This window comes from Pelecanus crispus, chromosome 11, assembly GCF_030463565.1.
Source record: "Pelecanus crispus isolate bPelCri1 chromosome 11, bPelCri1.pri, whole genome shotgun sequence".
Lineage (NCBI taxonomy): Eukaryota > Metazoa > Chordata > Aves > Pelecaniformes > Pelecanidae > Pelecanus > Pelecanus crispus.
Window position 1 is genome coordinate 9,808,138 of NC_134653.1, and position 20,813 is coordinate 9,828,950.

General features: G+C 35.9%; 1 protein-coding gene across 1 annotated transcript in view; it reads right to left on the bottom strand.

Moving 5' to 3' along the window:
- Nucleotides 1–20,813, bottom strand: part of IQCK (IQ motif containing K) — a 54,219-nt gene that overhangs the window by 32,217 nt on the left and 1,189 nt on the right. The window contains exons 2-7 of the mRNA XM_075718991.1: nucleotides 20,393–20,448; nucleotides 18,524–18,659; nucleotides 16,571–16,668; nucleotides 10,422–10,474; nucleotides 10,229–10,306; nucleotides 478–562 (exon numbers count right to left, since the gene is read on the bottom strand). Coding sequence (XP_075575106.1) covers nucleotides 478–562; nucleotides 10,229–10,306; nucleotides 10,422–10,474; nucleotides 16,571–16,668; nucleotides 18,524–18,659; nucleotides 20,393–20,448 — 506 coding nt within the window. The remainder of the gene's footprint in view (nucleotides 1–477; nucleotides 563–10,228; nucleotides 10,307–10,421; nucleotides 10,475–16,570; nucleotides 16,669–18,523; nucleotides 18,660–20,392; nucleotides 20,449–20,813) is intronic.

The window sequence follows — 20,813 nt, forward strand, 5'->3', positions numbered from 1 at the left end:
AGCTTCCATGCCTCTCCTACATCTCCCATCTCATTCTTCATCTCATTTCTTTTCTCCTTTGTTTCTCTATGCTTTTATTTCTCAATAGACCTCACCAATCCTCCCTGTGCATCTCCACACTCACTCACACATCTCTGCACGAAGCAAACTAACACTCCATCCTTTAGCAACTAGCCAAAGATCAACTAAAAAAAAAGAAAATAAAATTGTTCAATGTTAATTGTATTTTCGAAAATTGAATTTCTGCAGATTTTCTGTTGTTGAGGAAAACAGTGAGATTACATCAGCATAAATGCCTGTGAAAAAATCATAGTCACTAGGCATAAGGCAGAGCAACATCCAAAGCCAATGAACCATGAGGGTCTCAGCAGCTATTTATAGTATCCCCTACTTAAAATTTATGTAAGGATTTTCCCTGGGGCCTTCACAGTCCTACGGTTTCCAATGTCAAGCAAAATAATTATAGATTACTCTTACCCGATAACCTCTCCAGAAGGACTGAATTACTATGCTTGCTGCTTCTTCTGATAGAAGGAGAGAGAGAGGAATTGGTGGCCTAGGACTTAAAAGAAAAAAAAAAAAATTTTTTTAAACAGACAACCTATAAATGTAAAATACTTTCTTCCCTAACAGTATATTTTATAAAAGAGGAAGGTTGTTCAGGAACTTGAAAGATACCATTTCTTATTGCTCCAAACATAAAATGTGCAAAGACTATCTCATTTTAAAATATATTCTGTGTTATGTACTCTACAATAATTTCTTCTTTAAACCAGTAATATACAAATGGCACATTGTCCTGGTTTTGGCTGGGATAGAGTTAATTTTCTTCCTAGTAGCTGGCATAGTGCTGTGTTTTGAATTTAGGATGAGAATAATGCTGATAACACACTGAGGTTTTAGTTGTTGCTAAGGAGTGCTTGTGCTAGTCAAGGACTTTTCAGCTTCCCATGCTCTGCCAGGTGCACAAGAAGCTGGGAGGGGGCACAGCCAGGCCAGCTGACCCAAACTGCCCAAAGGGCTATTCCATACCATATGACATCATGCTCAGTATAGAACTGGGGGGGTTGGCCGGGGGGCAGCGATCTCTGCTCCGGGACTGGCTGAGTGTCGGTCGGCGGGCAATTGCATTGTGCATCACTTGCTTTGTACATTATTATTACTGTTATTATTATATTGTTATTATCATTACTACTATTTTACTTTATTTTATTTCAATTATTAAACTGTTCTTATCTCAACCAAGGAGTGTTTCTCACTCTTATTCTTCCGATTCTCTCCCCCATCCCACCGGTGCTTAGTTGCTGGCTGGAGTTAAACCACGACACACATCAAGCGCAGTAATCTTTCTTATTCTTCTACATGGATTTCAAATTCCTACCATTATGGTAGGGTTTGGGGTGGTGGGAGTGGGAGGGGAGCGAGAGAAGTAGATGTGCCATTTGTAAAGCAGGAGGTTTTAGTGTGTGTGCAATGAACAGACTTATGACATAAATGTTCATAACAATTATTAAATACACAGAATGTAAATATATTTTAGTACATTAATTTATATTATGATTTCACTTAAAAGTAAAATGTACTAAAAAAGTAATGATTGTTGTATCTGCATAAGTATGGATCCATGTTTAGAAATGTACAAGCAAGTTCTTAAAATGCTGAAATTTTACTTTTGATAGCACATACACATTTTTTGGTGATAAAAGAAAGTAATACATATGTGAAGTCAACAATTTTCAGCCAAAATATACAGTAATTAGAAAGCATTTTTGGTGACTGTTGCTACCAATTTTAACAGGAAACACTCTAAACTGTAATTACAATTCAGCCATCACTAACAAAAACTCAAATCACTGTATCAAATCTTGCTTCCCAAAAGCCATTTTCTATGGATGTTGATTTATTTATATAGTTTCTTCTATAATAAATGTAATTTAAAGCTAATGAACTACAGGGCAATAATGTTGCAACTCATGAAAATACCAGTTATAAACAGTAGACTTGGCACGGCGTTAGAATGGCTGCTAAGAGCCACTCTCCCTGCACGGGGCACAGATCGAACACACCTTTGACTTGGAAGACCACAGCATTATGAATTTGGATGCAGCAATCATTTGGATTTAATCATCAAATGTGGTTTTGTCTATACCAGTTGCAAACTGCCTATTTTACCAAAACTACAGACACATGCAACCCATGCAGGAACATTATTTATAGTATTTATACTATAAAGACACATATACTGCAAAGACCATGGATTAACAAGATATTTACGCAGTCTTACATTTTCCGGCTAACACATTACTTCTGCCATTTCTTTTGGAAATTTATTTTACAATATATTACAGCTCAAGCTAGGAGGCTTGACAGCTTACATTTTCCTTTCACTTAATTTCATTCATATTAGTCTCTGCCCTAGTAAGCTTCCTATGCTCTCTGACGTCCCTCTCTTAGGGCTTGTTTTCACTGAAGGAGCATTTCAACTTAGAGCACAATCTTAACTATTATCTAATGCTATACTGACTACACTGTTTGAGTCTCAGCTAAATTGGTCTCATCATCATGTCAGCTGGGTTTTGGCCTACATTTATTTTAATGTGAAAGAAAACCTTGGTCTGTTTGGAAGAGTAGAAATAAGACAAAAATAAAAAGAAGTGTCTCCATTAAGCTAAGCAGTTTTAGCTCTGTGAACATTAATTAGCGTTTCTACCGCTCAAGGGAAATCCTAAGTGCTGGACAAGCAAGGCTTCCTGAGCAAACTGCTTCCTATAATCAGATTTAAAAATACGAAGTTTGACTGTGCTGGTTTGGCTGATAGGCTTTCATCCTATGTTCTATTTTTGATCTTTTTGAAACCCAAAACTTCGAGTGGGAAAATCACAGAAAGACCTACATATTATACAGCAGTTATATCAAAAGACATTGAACTTTCTCTAAGAATGAGTACATCTCTAAAGAACAAACTGAGATTTCTCCTAGCCTGCAAGGCTGACTCTTAGCATTAATTTGCTTTCATTTTCATATTATAAAAAGGTCTAGTTTATAATCCAACACTAAATTTGAGAAACCAATATAAAATCAAGCAAGAAATGGGACTTAATTTTCAGAATGACAGTCACTGGCAAATATCAATCATTTCAGCAGGGCAGCTATAAAGAATAGAAGTCATGCCTGGTCCAGTTTTGTCTAAGAGAATATACGCAATTGGCTTCAGGTCAAATAAAAATAGAAATTGAGCAGAGGCAGTCACCCCTCAGCAGTGAACTAGGAAAAGAGGGAATATGTCATCTGTGGCAGAAGACAGCTGTATGCCTCCAAGAAGATTAAAACTGACAGTAAAATGTACACTAACTATATTCTGCTTACTTAGTCTTTGATTATGCACAAACTTAAAAGCCCACACGTTAAACATATTGATATCTATTTTGATATATGTATCAGATATATTGTTTAACTTAAGTTGCACCTGTAAAAGAGCATCAGTAAAATGATTTTTCTAAAGTACTGTATTTTACCAAATCTGAATAAAGCAGACACTGACCAAAGGAAAGTTAAATTCCAGAAACACGTTTCTTGCTTTCTGAGCAAACCTGTACAGATCCTGATTATGTGAGATACTTACTAATTATATTACATTATGCAGGTGGAATTTGGCACCCAGAAGATATAAAGCAGACTTGCATTAAATAAATGTATGAGGTATTGAAAAAGGTTTTTACTGAAGATGTGTATCTGATTTCCTCATGGACACAAGCTGGGTTTCTCAATGAACTCTCAAGGGTGGGGGGGAAAAGGCCGTCCATTATCCTGTCACCAAAATAGACAAGCTAACCTATGGGGGTTCATAGTCACGCTGATGGACACTGTATACAGTCAGTATTTTTACACAGTAACATCCAGAAACCCCAGTTGTCATTAAGTTCCCAATCTGTCCTACAAATAGGAGGTCCGGTTCCTTCCTTGAAAAGGAAATATAAGAAAAAATTTAATCAAGCAAAGTTTTCACTACGTATAGTTCAGGATTTTGTAATCGCTCTTTTTATTCACATCTGTTCCCTAACAGTAACAGACAGCTACCAAATTTAACCATCAGCCTTACAGCTAGCTGCCTGCAGGACCACCGTGCTGGCTACAGAGAGCATCAGTGCCTGGGGTGGATGGTGTGCAGGTGACAGTGGAATATCCAGGTGCAGTCAATGAATGATGCAGGTTTCTCTGGTTTTAGAAAGCTCATCTCTGGAAATGTTGAAGCAACCCTAACAAAAAGAATCAGGCCTTCTGGAGGCCTCTAAGTTTCAATATGACAGCCACTGCCATATTAACAGCCACAACCGCTTCACCTTTAATTTGACTGTGATGGTTATTGTTTTTGACTATTTATATCATGTATGAACACAGGCAATGGCAGAGTCAGTACAAAATTCATAATCTAAAAGACAAAAGAACAGACCAAAGAATAGGGATAAATGTAAGACATGCAAGGAAATGACCATGGTGAGCTGTGTAACTCTTAAAAAAAGGATTCTGAGAAAGTCTTTGGAAAGTACTCCAAAAATTCATGTGCCAGTCTGAACAACCAAAAAAATTGTTCTGGAAATTTTTCAAAGTAGTTTTCTTTTATATTTTCAGTATTTTTCATTCCTACTCAGAGAATCTAGAAATACTAGAAATATTACAGCATATTAAGTCCTTCTTCTTACATGCTTATCCAGAGTTGCAAAAGCGTGCAACAATGAAAAAGTATTGTTTTGATTCACAATAAATGTCTCAAAAATATCTGATTATAGATACTATTAAGATCATTTAGCCAAAAAGCAGGAAAAAGATTGTTCATAACAATCAGACACTGAAGTACTGATTTATCTGACCTGGTATTTAAAACCAATTAGATGTATTAATCACATATTACACTATCACTGTATAAGCCTCACAGGTTTACAGGGAAATATTTTCACAGACACTTGACAAAAATACCCTGGAACATTTTCACAGGTCAAACTGAGTGTGAACTGAGACCTTTCTTTGTAGCATTGTTAGTATTAATACAACTATTCAAAGGTCAGAAAGAAATTACTACCGGGTTTCTTTTGCAGTAATCTAAATGTTCTAGAATAAGAGAAAAGTATTTGGAGAAAAAAATCCTTGCAATATATAAGAAAACATTTTTGTGTATTATATGGAGGGTACATTTTTGAAGGACTGTGAATGAGGGAAAAAACAAATTTAATCTTCTGAAGAAAGAAAGTGCAAATGAGCAGACATTTTGAAGTGTGACTCCTGGTGTCCGAACTCTTCTCTATCACTTTCTCCAAATAAAAGCTCCTTGATACTGTCAATAGCTAAATGAAGAATAAAAAAAAAAAAAAAAAAAAAAAAAAAAATTTTGACCCCTTTTTCCCTCCTCCATTCTCTGCATCTTCCACTGCTTTGCTGGTCTTTTAAATACACTTTTGTCTTTTGAATATCCCCAAATATAAAGGCTATAGGTTCTGAACAAACAAAACATTTCACTTTTAAATCTCCTGTTTCATTTGTCTGAGCCACAATTCTAACAAAACAAAACCAAAAAAGATGCAAAATATTACAATATAATATTCTATCTTTGTGCACCTTCTATCTTGTAAACATGAAAAATTAACAGCAGGAAAAATAATCTCCAATTAGTGCTCTACAAGCAACATTAGGAAGATGTCACGAACCAGTAATATGTTTTCAATTTTCTCACTGCCATTTTGACAATCTTCAGATAATTCAGGCAAGTTTCAACACTACACCAGGATTTGTAGCCATAAAACCTCATCATAAAACACCATTACACAATATAAATACTGTATACATAAACTTTGTACAATTTTCCAACACACAGTTGTAGTTTTTTAAATCAAAATTTTCTCCTTTGTTAAGTTGAATTCTGCCACGTTACTGGAATGGCAGTTCTTTACTTGGATCCACATAGAATAACATCCATACAAACATATTTGTTGGATTTTTCTGTTATTACAATTAAATGTGTTTCTCATCATACCACCCGCCCCCAAACTTAAAGCTCAAATTATTAAAGAAAATGAAAGAAAAAACATAATGCAAATTAAATATACTCTAAACATGGCTGGCTTAGAGACAAACCAGTGAAATATAGCAGTGTGCAGAAAGCAAAGCCTGTAGAAACTGGGCACATTATGGAAAGAAAGAAATCAGTCACCCGTGCAAAATTACCCCTATTGGCCATCTGAGAACTGACAATGAAGTCAACTGTAAAGGCAGCTGAGACCAGCAGACTTCACCTAATTAAAACATTGGGGGGGGGGGGGGAAGGAGGGGGAAAAAAAAAATCAATGTATATTTATGTATATACAGATATTTGGCAAAAAGCCACTACTTCAGATTTAGTAATCATTTATAGACATATATAGATATATCTTAGCTGTCCACTTCATTAAAGCCATGACAAATTTATTTTCTCTGTATCTGCACATTTGTTTTGGTACACACAGATAGATTAAATCCACAAACGTGTCCTTCTGAACTGAGTATCAAGTAAATACCTCTATATAGAAAATGTGAAAACGCAGATAAATAAATTCTTGTGACTGCATGTTTATTTACAAAATATACCTTCAGTTCCTGTAACCCCTGTAAAATATGCATACAACGACTGATCTTCAACACCCAGGAAAACACTTGTGCTTATTCCTAACCTAGGTCTATATACCATTCTCTTTCATTGAACGTAAGGGTTGAAGGTGAACTTGAACAATACTGTCATATTACCAAATTCACATGACAGTAGACTTTTATGACATCAGTATTTTTCAGAGCAGTGGAACTATTTTTTATTGTTTTCTTCACATTTCTTTCATTAATATGCTAAAGAAGGTTGGGTAATGATACTCCCATGATACTCAGAATAAAGACTCAGCCTATCTATGCCAGAAAAGTAAAATTTAAGGGGGATCAGGGCATAAAGACAGATCACTCTCTTTTCCTGTCCCCGATTCAGTACATAGAGCTCGGTTACTTGCGATTGAGCTTCACTGCTATTCAACCAGAAACACCACTGGAAAATGCTGACAAAAGGCAACTGTGTTGCTCATTAGCATATTTATAGGAGTACAAAACATTCAAGGCTCTAACTCTATTACTTGGCTATATCAGCAGTCTTGAATGTAGGAATAGGGACATCAGTAAGTATCTCAGCAAGTTTCCAAAAACTTTTGTTAGTTTCTTATTAAAACTCCAGTTTCCTGTCCTCTGAAAGGTACAGCTGTCCTTCAAGACAACAGAAATGTTTTGTGTTCTGCTGGATGTGAAATGTAGATTACCAGTCAGTCTTGAGGCTGCTCCTTCTGTTGCTTTTGAAATTTGCCTTGGGAATCAAGGATTCCCAAGGGATATAATATTTTGTCAGTGCTACTGGTAATATACAGAACCCTGTGGAAGACAAGGTAACTATACTGAGACTTTTATTTACTGATGTCATAGCAATTACTGTAAATACTAAAGCTGGAGACAAATTCAAATTTTACAAGCTCCTTCACCTACAGCAACCAGCTTTTGAAGGTACAATGTTTGCATTTAAAATTCTGGAAACCGACGCAGCATTTGGGTCTTCTTATAAAGGAAAAGTAGGCTGCAAGATCTCATTTAGAAACACATCATACAGCGAGTGAGGCTCATAAGACTGTGGCTTTGACTATTCTTAAAAAAACCTGAGCTTCAAAGAAAAAAACGGAGGCACTGGAGGAGGGCCAGAAAAGTCATACTCAGGTATGGAATATATTAAAAAAGCCGGATTGCCAAAAGAACAAAAATCTATCCCTCTGTGGGTTGTTTTTTTTTTTTTTTTGGATTTTTTTAAAGCATGAAGATGCTTTGCACTGATAAACCCTATTTTAACACAGTATAGAAATGTATTCCTGTTCCACAGACCTTTCAGAATGCTTTCCAAATTTAGAAAAGTAACTTAAGAAGCAACACAAGAGTTTATTCCTTAAATTTGCAGCAACACTTTTTACTTCTTTTTCTTTATTAATACCAGCTAAACAGTTAGGATAAGGATATTTCCCATCAAAATCTGACCAGCACTTTTTAGCATATTTTCTCTTACATATTCATAAATCCTATTAAAAAATGAAAACTCCTTTACAAATAAAAATGGAAATAACAATAAATAGCATAGAATCAATTACGTTTTAAATGTGATATCTGGAAGGATATAATAATAAACTATTTATGACATATCCAGAAGGACATAAGAATAAATTATCTCATTTTTATTCTTATTTAACACTGCAATCTTTCACTTTGCTCTAATAATGCTTACTTCATAAGCAGTATTTGTTAAGAAATCTGTAATTTTAAGATAAGTTTGCAAAAAGTTGGGTTTTAATAAGAATTTTAATAATTACTATTTTTAAAGGCCTACTTGTTTATAGGATTTAAGATCAAGACTGTATCAATTTAAGTAGGACTTTGACACTTCAGTGTCCTTGTGGAGCTGTCACTACGTTATTTAGGAGCACAAGTACTAACAGAAGCTATGAGTCATTCAGGCTGTGATTCCACAGTGTATTTCTCTTGTTGGCAAAGCTGACTTAAGCAATTCCTGCCACCACCTCTATATCTTACCAGCTCATTTGTTCTCTTCACCTTGCCCCGAGCCCTTCATTTTAACCCTTCATTTGTGCCAGTACAAAGGTTTGTCAGGCTCCCAGGTGAACCAGATCGGCAAAATTATCTATATTTTAAATAGCTACACAAACCCTCCTCACACATTTTGGCAGAGAGATTTCTAACTAAGAGGAGGTCCGTGATCAGAATAACCAAGCATCCTACCAAACAGACGGGGTGATATTAGGTTGCCTACAAACAGGTTGGGGTGAAGAACAGGAAAGAACAGGGAACCATTTAGGTCAGCTTTACTTTCAAGAGAAACGTTTGTAAAACTGTGATCTTAGATACTTATCTTAGGTACAAATATCCATCCTCACAATTCAGTGGTATCAAAACTGCCTTATTAACCAATGGCTCTTCAGTACACTTAAGAAATGAGTATGACAGCCTCACTGCAGTTCATAATCAGTTTCCAAACTACAAAATTCACTGCCTCAAACAGGAATCTTGTTGACCAGACCTAGTGATCTACAGGATGAAACTGTTAGAAGTGTCCCACCAGTGGTAGGTTTGAACAAGTGGCTGGGCAGTACGATGCAGTAGCAGGTACCTGAAGGTATCGGAGTTGAGATTAAATGGGTCACTCTCCGAAGATGTCCATCTCTTACCGCAGAAGCTTCCTACACAGCTTTGACTACGTGATTACCTTTAAAATAGTCAAAGTTAACTGTTCATACCACAATCACCAGCTTTTCTCCAAAGACCTGTGAATGTCAAGGAGCTTTCCTCTTGCTGGATCAGTGACTCAAGGTTCTAAGTTTCACATGACAAGAGTTCAAAAAAGCTCAATTTCCACTTAAATAGTGTAATGAAGTAACCACATCTACAAAGATGTTAATCTCTAAGTTTTCACCGACCATCAACCTAGCCTCCAATTAAACTTTCAAATTGAAAATTGTCTTTAAAATCTGACCTCTGTAATTTTCTTATTCTCTCATTGTTGACTATTACTTTACTTTTCTTCTTTTCTCATACAACAGCTACATTTTAAAACAAAATGCAGTCTCAAGGACAGTAACATTTCTTTCAAAACTACGGTGTAGCTTGGTCCTACAGGAATGATGTGGAATATACAACTGAGGCTGCCAAAACAAGTGTTCATTTCTGAGATGCAAAGTCATAAATGTCTGCAGAAATGCAATCTGATGCCAAGGATTATTACAGGTATTTTTAAAACAGCTGCTTACAGTTAGAGGAAGAATTTCTAGACTGTATATCCTCAAAGATTTCCATAGTAGGAAGCATCATTGAAAAAAACCCTTTGCTCCTTAGTACAAAGATATTCATAATACTACCAGACTATTTTAATGCCCTGCACTCTACAATTAAAATGTTTAAGAATTCGAAACTAATTTTTCTGTGAACAATTCTAGTACAAAATACCTTGTAACTAATACACTACCAAGTTAGAAAGCATCACATAGTTCTTTGCTGCATGCAGTAAAGGGCATTTAGAGGGCACAACTGTAGCGCATCAAAGCTCTTACTTTTTTGGAATAGCAGGGGAAAAAGAATAAAAGGAGAAAAGGTTGCTCTGAGTACTGCAGTAACTTACTGGTCCTTTAGCCAGTCATTGACAAAAGGAATGGAAAAGAATTCTGTGAATGACTCATCTTTCCTCTTTGGATTCTTGCTGATAAAAAAAAAGAAAACAACTCATATTAATTTAAATTGTAGCTATTCTATTTGAAAATTAATGCCTTTGAATCATTGAGCATAATTAATAGTAAAAGCCACAATTAACTTACTTGTATAACCACTCAGTTAGGAAATCACAGGCAATGAATTTGGTCCTTTTTCTCTAAAGATAGAAGATAGTTTCAAATTATTTATTATCTTTGGATTGGTTACATGTTTTTATTACTGGAGAGGAACAGAAGCTAAATTGACTGCTTTTATTTAATAAAATATACAGTACATTACTCTGTCTACTTTAATATTGCTACTGCCAACAGTCAATGGCTCAGCCAAAATTTTAGAAATTTTGTGGAATGCTTTCATGTCAGGTCAAAAAATGAGTGAGAAAATTCTACATAGACTATCTGGATATTTGCTGCAGTATAGCTATAACAAATATCTCAGAACGGTGTTCTTTCTAAGCAGCAATCTCACTGCAAAGAAATTAGCAGAAGTTATATATGCAAATATGTTGTAAATTACTTGCCATTTTGTTCAAAGTTCTTTATCATACTTAAAATACTTCATTGCTTCCAAGGGACAGCAGGAACATTGATGGAATATTGTTTCCTCCTGCATGGAACCAGCTTGAAGGTGTGAACACTTAAGACACACATACAGCAGAGTATTGTATGGCTGCTCAGACAAAATCGTCTGTTGGGTAGTCCAGAAAGGAAGGCAGAAACAAGGCATGTGTACAGCCACAGCCACAGACACCACGGACATTACAGAGAATCAGGCAAAGAGTTCAAAACCTGGAGCTTCAGAGCAAAACATTTGTGCCCTCTGCTCCCAGTTCTAAGACTTCTTCACCACCAAAGAGAATTTTGCAAAATGCTTTGCAGCGGATTATCCTTAGGGACTGATACAGCCAGTACCTGTTTAGCTGGACAGCACTGCATGCTATAAAACATGTTTTGAGTTCAAAATTCAAAGCATGAATTTTGATCAATACAGAATTGATTAGGGCCTTCCTTTTCTTAGAGATTTCCTCTCCACATTCCATCTCTACAGACTGAATGTATAAATGAGTACAGGTGCTTATTCTGCTTATCACAAACCAGAGTAACGATGACATGGAGAATATAACGTAGACTTCTGGTCGGAATAGCAGAAGAGCTTCACTAGTATCTTCTGAACCCCTCTTACACATGAGATGTGTTATGGATGTACACAGCCAGAGAGTGTACACTAAAAAATATTAAGCCCCTGCAGAACAGAGACACTGAGTGCTTTATCAAAATAGCAGCCATTTAGCTAAGAGAAAGCCTCGCTCCCCTCCAGAAGGTAATACTTACCCTGTCAAATGGGAGATTCAACTGCAATTATTAGTTTTTAGGAAAACAATTCACACAGGTCAAACACATTTGTGAAACTACTAAATGTCATGAAAGAGGCTGGAGTCTTGATTAAAATGTAAGAAATGAAGGTACTACTACCAGTCGCTACAAAAAATATAATAAATATGTAATTGGAAATTTAATGCATGACAAATTACTTTATTCTATGCATTACCCTCACCATCTGTATTTCTCCCTGTGCTACAAGAATATGATGCAAAAAGGACTGCGGGATGTGAACAGAGAGGCAGAAAAAAACTGCTCTACAGGGCATAATTCTTTCACTTTGGGGTATTAGCACATGGCATAATTTGAGGGTCAGTGTATTACTTCAGCCACAGGTGAAGTAGAAGAGGAACGTTATGTGAGGTGCTGACTGCACAGTGAAGAATAGAGCGTAGTCATATAGCTAGGGGATGACAGATGTGGAGTTTAGAGCTAGACTGCACAGCATTCCTAGATGATACCCAGGAAGCTTTTACTTTTCTAAGTGAATCTTACCCTCAGTAGACATACAGTCTGACTCCCACAGAGAAGAAAGAGAACTTCTTTAAAAAAAAAAAAAAAAAACCAAACCGCAGAAGAACAGAAAAAGAGAACATTGCAAAACAATTATCAGTCTTGAACCCCATGTGCCTTTATGATCTGTTTCATGACAACAAAAGCTTTGGGTTTCATGTAGGGTGCCATTAGAGTGCTTGGCTGTGAAGAAACACATCTCCTTAAGGAATTTTCACACTTGTCATGCTAATACCAGATACTGTCTGGAGAAGCCAAACACCTAAGCTTTAAGAGACCAACACCTTCACTGGAGAGCTTTCTACAGGTCATTTTAGATGTTAAATGGACAAATTTTTACTTGAACAGAAGCTGAAAACAAATAGCAGCGTCTGATCATCTTTTCTTTGTACAGCTATTCTCAATCACAGTATGAAACTGAGTCCCATTACTTAGTGAATTGTTTCAGAGAATAAATTCTATATTTTGACCACAAAATTCAATTTAATCTAGCAGCTGTAATTTAATCTGTTTTAAATAAATTGCTTTTCCTTTGCAATGGGAAAAAACGATCAGAACAGTGTTGTCAAAACAGTCATCACCAAAGGAATCAAATTCATCTTGCTTTACCCTTGTTAGACCCGGTGAAATTATCAGGGAGGAATTTGGTCAAGCTGAATATTTTTTTATTTTGTTATTTTTTTGCCAGGAAACGGTTCACTTTGCTAGTCAATTAAATCATTAGTTGCACAGCAGTCAACATTTATAGAAGGGAAAAAATTACATGAATTGACCTTCCTTTGACACATTCCTCCTGTGCTACATGAATCAGGATAAACACAGGAAATATCCGCACAATGTGCATTGTTAACCTGCAGATGTGTTTATAATCTATTTATATTCAGAATTCATTTTCCATTTTTCAGTTTAAATATGATGTGCTTGGTAATAATCATGCAAAAATACTGGTGATCAGGAGATGGCAAAGTCATTAGGAAACCTTCCATTCACTTTCCCAGATCTATCATACTTTTAAATATAATATATTCCATTACAGAGTCAGATACAGCATCATCTTTCTGTGATCACTAACCAGAAAGAAAAATCAGAGTTATGCTAATAAAAACATTTAAACATTGTTCAGTTTTAATGCTGAAAAATGGATGCATTAGTCAGTTCTCATGAGAGAAAAGATTTAAGAAAACAGTCTTTCCCCTGGAGACATTTGACAGCAGATAGGGTAAAGCACAGGAGAACTTATGCTAGGGAAAAATAAATCAGCAAGGGAATACACTGGCCAGCTTAATAGCTTGCTTTCATCTCTAATTTAAAAACGAAGCTTCTGCAGACTGTTCTCATATTTCTGCCAGTTTGAAGTCTGCAAATATATCTAGGAGCTGGTGGTTTTTCTAGGTTTTTGCTTTTCAGATTTTTCATATCCACTACATAATGCAAAAGAGCCTATTTTAAATTAAATGTTTAAGTTGTTATGTTTCTATACCACCCTCCAAACAAGATCTTGCAGATTTCTTTCCTACAAAAATGACTGCTTTCAGCATAACTGTCTCCCTTTCCTGACTTTCCCATCTGATTCTACAGCTCTTCCTTTCCAGACGTGGATGCGTCTTTTCTGACACATTATTCCTTGAATTCCTCTGTTGGGCCCATGATCTGATCTCCCTTACCACAATTTCAATTGCTAAACAACTCTGCTACTTAATTTTTCATTCGCTTCTCATTCTTCTTCATTCCCCTTCAAAACATGAAAACCTTTAGTCCCTCTCATCAAAACCCCACTCTTCATTCTCCCTCGCAATTCCCTCTCTTCTCCCAGGCTCATTCAACATTGACTGCAGTCAGTTCGATTATTCCTCCTTTCTTCCCATGCTTCTCCCATTTATCTTCCACTGGTTTATTCTATACAGCTGCCCTTTACAGGCTTTAATGGCTCATGTCTAGCCAAAATGCAAACCCAGTATTCTGTTCTCATCCGTCATGATTTCAGTTAGATTAATCACAATTAATCCTGGTCCTCTCCTGTTCTCTCATGAATTCCAAGAATCTTTCTACTCTTTGTTCTCCTCCAATTTTTTGAAGCTATCTTCAGTTGTGTTTATCACAAGATCCTTTCTCCCTGTCTTTAACTTTCTCTGTGTTTTTAAGGGCTCTGTTTTGGATCCTAAAAAACAGTTCTGGTTATTGCACTAACCATTTTAATACAAATTATAGCATGTTTTTTTTCTCCAAGCCCATATGGAACAACACATTTCTTCTGAAACAAAAGTATAATTAGAAATTATGTATTTAAGTCAGATAAGGAAACAGAACGTCCAAGTACAAGCACCTGGACAGTAATGGAAAAGAACATAAATATTCAGTCATATGGCAAGCATAAAGAGCTATTGTTTTACTAGTTATTGTTCAAAAGGGGGAAGAAATGACGTCACAGTGGAAAATTATCATCTGACATAAGCTTGCTTTCCTAAACTTGGTTCCCCAACAGCAGGACATCTCTTCATATAACAACAAAAATCACTTAGTGTCTTTTTGATAAGATGTGCTCATTTTTATGAAGTTTCTATACATTAGAAAATAAATGGTTTTATTAGTTTCCTATAAAGCAACACACAGACCCACACAAAATCAATTTTCAGAACAGATGCTCTCTAATCTATATACCACTGAAGCTCTGCACAATTTCTCAGGTTAAAAACAAAGTAACCTTAGGATTTGTCCTGAGTTTGAAACTGAAATATTTCTACAAATTCTCATATTTTTGTATTAAGTGCTGTTTTATTGCCTTCAGAAATATGTAACATCTATCAAGGACTGCATTTTAAGCCAGCTGTAAGACATGCCTTTTTCCTGTTACAGGATATGTGCTTCCTTTAAAAAAAACCCTAATCAATACAGATTTCATTAAAAGTGTGATGAATAATATATATGTTCAATCTGCTCTTGGCTAGGTAATGTAAATGTGATGGCAGGAATGATGTACAGAGATGTCATGCCATAATGACATGTAAATGAACCATTTTCCTATTTCACCTGTATTAATCACAGATTATAAATACATATACACACATCTATAAATCAATCAGTTTATAGATACACACATATCTTGTAAAGACTAAGCAAAAACTGAAATAACTTACTGTTATTAAATGTACAGATTTGGATTTGAAATGCAAGTTTGGGGTGTCCATTCAAGCACGGTAACCTTTGTATATTTTTGGCTGTGCCAGGCACGTATAGGTCAGTGGCAAATAGCACACATGTAATTTTTACAAATTGTTCCACAACATCTGTTATCATATATACATATGCCTATAACAGCAAGTCAATGTCAGTAGTTGGAGAGGAGGTAGATCAAGACCTAAGATGATTAACAGCTCACTAGTAACGCAAAGTCCTCCTCACTTCGCTATCATTTTAATCTATAACCCCAAGAGCACAGACTGTATTCCTCAGATGTGTATCATGTAGAAAAAGGGAGATATATCATGTCGAAAAAGGGAGGTATTTTCATTGTCATTTATTCTAATTGCTCTTTATATTATGAACCTGCAAGTAAGAGGAGGCTCAGCTGCAGGCATAAAAATATAGAGAAGTTTTACATTGGAAAGTGTGGATGACAGGCAGAAAGTAGGAACGAAATAGTAAAAAAATTACTTCCATGGTTGGAGAAAATAGGAGAAATGATGGAAGATGCCACAATTCCCAGTAGCTAATCTATTGCTGGGAGTCTGTGAGTTAGGCTATGGTGATGCAATGAGCTTTATTTTGCACCAGTTCTAATACTTTTTTAAGCATTCCCTATACACAATAAGGAATGTCTCTCTAGATATGCTTATGCACACATACACTGAAAACAAATTTATAAAAATGTATGTAGCAAACAATGATTTTTAAAAAGTACAATTCTTATAAGCTCATTAATGCTGAATACCTTGCTCTCCAATTAAATGGAATTTACACAGAATGTTAGAAAGTTAAAATACAAAATGTACCTCTATTAGGATGCCAGACCAGCAAAAATAATTGAGTAATGAAGTAAAATTCAATGAATGATGCACATTAATCTGAAAGGAAGCCTGTTTCTCTAAAATACAGCACTATTTAGGCTAGATAAAACTGGACATTTAAGGAGGATTTGTTGTGAATTGAAGATTGTCATAATGATCAAGTGTGTGTAGCATGCAAACTGTTCTGAATTACTGGAGAGAACAACACTCAAGACCAGATCCAAAACAACTCATGATATATTATTTCATATTATTGTGACTGGTTTTCTTGCAAAAGACCAAATAAAGAAATATTGCCTGTGAAATAAAAGGCTGTAACTTCCTGCCAATGATTTGAACTGAAAATGAAAAACTAACCTCAAAACACTTTTCCTTCTTTGCTCGATGCAGAAGTTCAGCCATTCCGGGTAAGAGTACTGGAAATATGTAATACTCTAAGTATTCACGAGGAGAACCTGAGCAAAACAGTACAGCCTTCACTTACAGGTAAGCACTTATATGTCACAAAAAGACAAACATTATATATCATAAACTAGGTATCAGTCATTTTATCAATACCATCACAGCTTGAACTAAACAGATCCATTCAGTTCAGATACAGCTACAGATCTGTCTTCTCTTTAGCCAAGACAACATAAACTTGAGTAAATTTCAAAGCAAGTGTGCACCAACACTGCAAACAACAGTCTGCCTCAGAGATGTCAGACTTAGCTTTAAATGAGTAAACTCAGACACCAGAAGCAGTTTAGCCACAGAAATGAAAAGCCATGTGGAGTAATTTACCCTGACAGAAAGAAAAGTAAATTAGCCTACGCCGAACTCAGTGCTGTTTCAGCTAGACCACTTTTGGTATCTATACTCATGCCCTTTACAATCTGCAGTAACAGAGTTGGTCAGAAAACTAAGTTTCTAGACAGAGGAGAAAACAAAGGTTATATTTCACTGGTGCTGTGATTTCTTTCTCATAATCACTTCCCACTTGCCAGATCCTTCAGAAATTTGAATATGACTCCATATACCAAATTTTTCCACCTTGAGAGTGCTGTCTGGGTTGGCATCTCTCTCCTATGTTTGACTGCACTGCCCTTACATGAGGTCTACCTACCATACTTCCCATGTGCACACGCACATTGGCATCACTGAGTTCCATGCAGAAGAAAGCAGCCGCAGTCAGCATCACCAAAAAACAGCGGTGCTATTGCCCATGCTCTATGTATAGCCTAATGGCTACATGTTTGCTCAACTGAGAGACTCAAGCTGTTTCCTTCTCAGCTTTTCCCCACACCTCCATCTTCCCTAACAGGACCTTTCACCATCAACTTATAAGCTGCGTTAAGTGGAGGAGCCTTCTACCTCTTTTGATGAAGTCACTGCACATGGAGGAGGAACTCAAGTTCACTGGCCCAGAGGGAACAGGGAGCACGACCCTGTATGAAGCCATAAGAGCACTTCCCTCAGAAAGGTGAACAAAAAAAAAAACCCTGTCAGGATCCCAGACAAGCAGGGGTGGCTTATCAGCTGAAGTGCTGTCCTGGATTTGAAGTCAGATTGCCTGCCATTCAGTAAGTATTCAGGCTTTGGTGTGGTCAGTAAAGATTAAGTCATAGAAGTGTTCTCTTCTGGCTACACAGCTGAAACACTGACTTTATTATCTGCTTTATACCTTTAATTGGTTCATATACTGCCAGAAAATGTTCATAATTGGAAGGACACTATATATATAAAAGCCAAGGGTAACACTGCTTCTGATTGGGAACAGGAATTCCTAATAAGCAAGAATGAATGGAAGAGAAGAAAAGACAAAAAGGAGGGCTAAAATGCATGATAAAAATACATTGCTACTTAGTAAATTTTATAAAGTATACAAATTGATAAAAATGGAAGAACAAAACTTAGAGCTGTTTCCATTCTAATTTGTAATCAGACAAAGATAATATTTTGAAAGCAGTTTTCAAACTCGATTGTCTATTTAGTCTATTGATCCTAGCTTTGCATTATTAAATTAGAGGAAGAAATGCTTGCCTTGCTCTGATTTAACTGGCTAAATAAAAAGTCACTTATTCAGAAGAGAACAGAACTACCTTAACAGCTAGATAATGCTACTGATTTGTAATGCACCATTTGAGCTTTCTTCCAGTGACCAAGTGGCCAAGCTGGCTCCCTGATTACAGACAGGGGACTAATCATGCAAATTCCACTTAAGAAAAGGTGTTGTAGCTGTTAACACTTTAAATTCAACACATGACAAACCCTTGGCAAATGCAAGAAAAATAATCACAGCAGGGTTCAAGATAATACACTCCTACTTACATGTTTTTGGATCAAGAGGTTCCTGATCAGGTCCCTCGTGTATGGGAAGCAACTGCTGGACAACGGTATCTGCTGCAGGGGCTGAATAAAATTGTTCCATACGTAATGGCTGCAATATTCCCGCTTCCATAGACACCTGTTCAAGATAAATGTAACATACACAAAACACCCCAACCAGACTGTAAAAAAATACAGAAGCCAATTCAACAGGAAATATTATAAGGCCAGTTAAAAAAAAATACGGAATTATAATTTCTAATTCAAATATGAAATTATTTCCATACTTTCTGAATACTTTAAAAGAAAGAATGAAACTTTAAAAAATTACGCAGTTTCCAACACAATAAAAACATCCAAACCTAACAGAGGTATACGACTGCTTTTAAGAGAATATGGTGATATATCACAATTTAAAAAATATTTTAGCCATTGTAAGAAATAGTAATTCTTTGAAAATTAAAATTGGCAACATTTTCTGAATAATTATTTTTCCACTCAGAAGCTTATATATTTGTTTCTGTATTGTTCAGAAGTCCTGACACCTTTTAAAGAAAATAAACTTTCCTTCTAAACAAAGCACAAGCAGACAAATTCAGAGCAGATGCAAATCCAAATCTTAAGTTTCCCCATACAGAAACAATTATGGATGCCATGAAAAAAATAGTCCACAATTTTATGTATAGTTTTTACAAGCGCAGGAACTGTTACAGTGGGCCAGCAGAATACTGCTAACAGACACTGAGCTACACCTGTTATAGAAAGGCAGATACCTCTTGTTATCCCCAAGAATGCACCGCCATTACAGTTTGCTAATGGAAACATGTTATGAAAACTATGTCGTCTGAACAGTTTCACTTTAAAATTTAGTTGGATTTATGAGCTACTGAAAAGCAGGTGGTGGGATCAGGCTGCTACACTTATAATATACTGCATGTCAATGACCACAGAGAGATTCCTCTTTAATACATGCAAGATGCTTCTGGAAATTAAAAAAAAGTGCATCAACATAAAAAGGTATAGTATTTCATTCTGATGCTCAAATATATCAATATAGTATGCCCAGACTAATGCTCCAAGCAGAGTTCACTATTCAAATTTAACAACAGCCTGTAACGAAGCCAGTTTCATTTGGGGAAACAGGATAGGCCTAAACACACCGACTGTCAAATAATTTAAACTGCAATGTCTTAAAATAACAAAGTAGCCTAAATACAGAATAATAAGATAAAAGATCTACAAAGATGCCTAATTTAAATGAAAGTTAACTCTGTATGTGATGCCCAAAAGAATTAATTTTGCAGCTCCCAGAACTGCTGGGAACAAAGATTTAAAGTGGTTTGCCTGCCTTAAGTTTTTAAGTCTGCCAAACAAGTCTTGCTAGACAGAATTTATTTGGTCAAAATTCGACTTCAAACGACTTTGATCAGGTTTACTTCCACTAATTTCAATGGCTACATCTAAGTGGCCTATCACATATGTGAAATTGGGGCATAACTCCTTCGCTGCACTTGCTCGCCTCTCCTGCGTATTTCAGTGCTCCGTCTGCTTGCAACACCACCCAAAGGAGATCCTTGCATACTTCAGAGTCCTGCCTACGAAGCAGACAGTCACAGAAAAAAGACAGCGAGATGTACAAACCAAACACAGCTGCTAATCTAATTTTAGGACAGTGCTACCCAAGTTGCTTTAAATAAAAGCAGCGATTTGGAATATTACATTTGTGGATTCACAGAAGTTGTTTGCAAAATGTAGTTTTGTTTTCATTTTATGAATGAGTCTGCTGTGGGGATACCTAATTTTCCCATTTAGTTATTTAAAATCTTTTAAAAAGAGCTCTATGCAGATTTCTTTTACTTGAACTATACTCACAGATCCACATTTTGATTCAGGAACCTCTGGAAATTGAGGCTGTTCTGCTTCATACTCTAAAAGTAAAAAGTACAACATTTATCCAGAAGACTTTAAAAACATAGTTATTTTTCTCCTAAACAAACATTAGTTTCTAAAGGTACTTATTCTGGTTTGAAACAATAAAAATTAATATATAACAAATATTTGTTTATCATGAAATCTCATTTTTTAAAACAAGTGAGAGCTTTAGAGCCTCTTGTCTTGGCTTTAAGTCAAGGTCAAGGTTCTTAGGGATAAAAGAACCCTTTATCGGGAAAAAGATTTTTAACCAAAATAATTTTAAATGCTTTAACGTAAGTAAAATGCAGATGCTCGCACGGGACTAACCATTGTTTTTACTAGTATATAATAGTGCTTTTCAACTTGAATTCCTTTATAA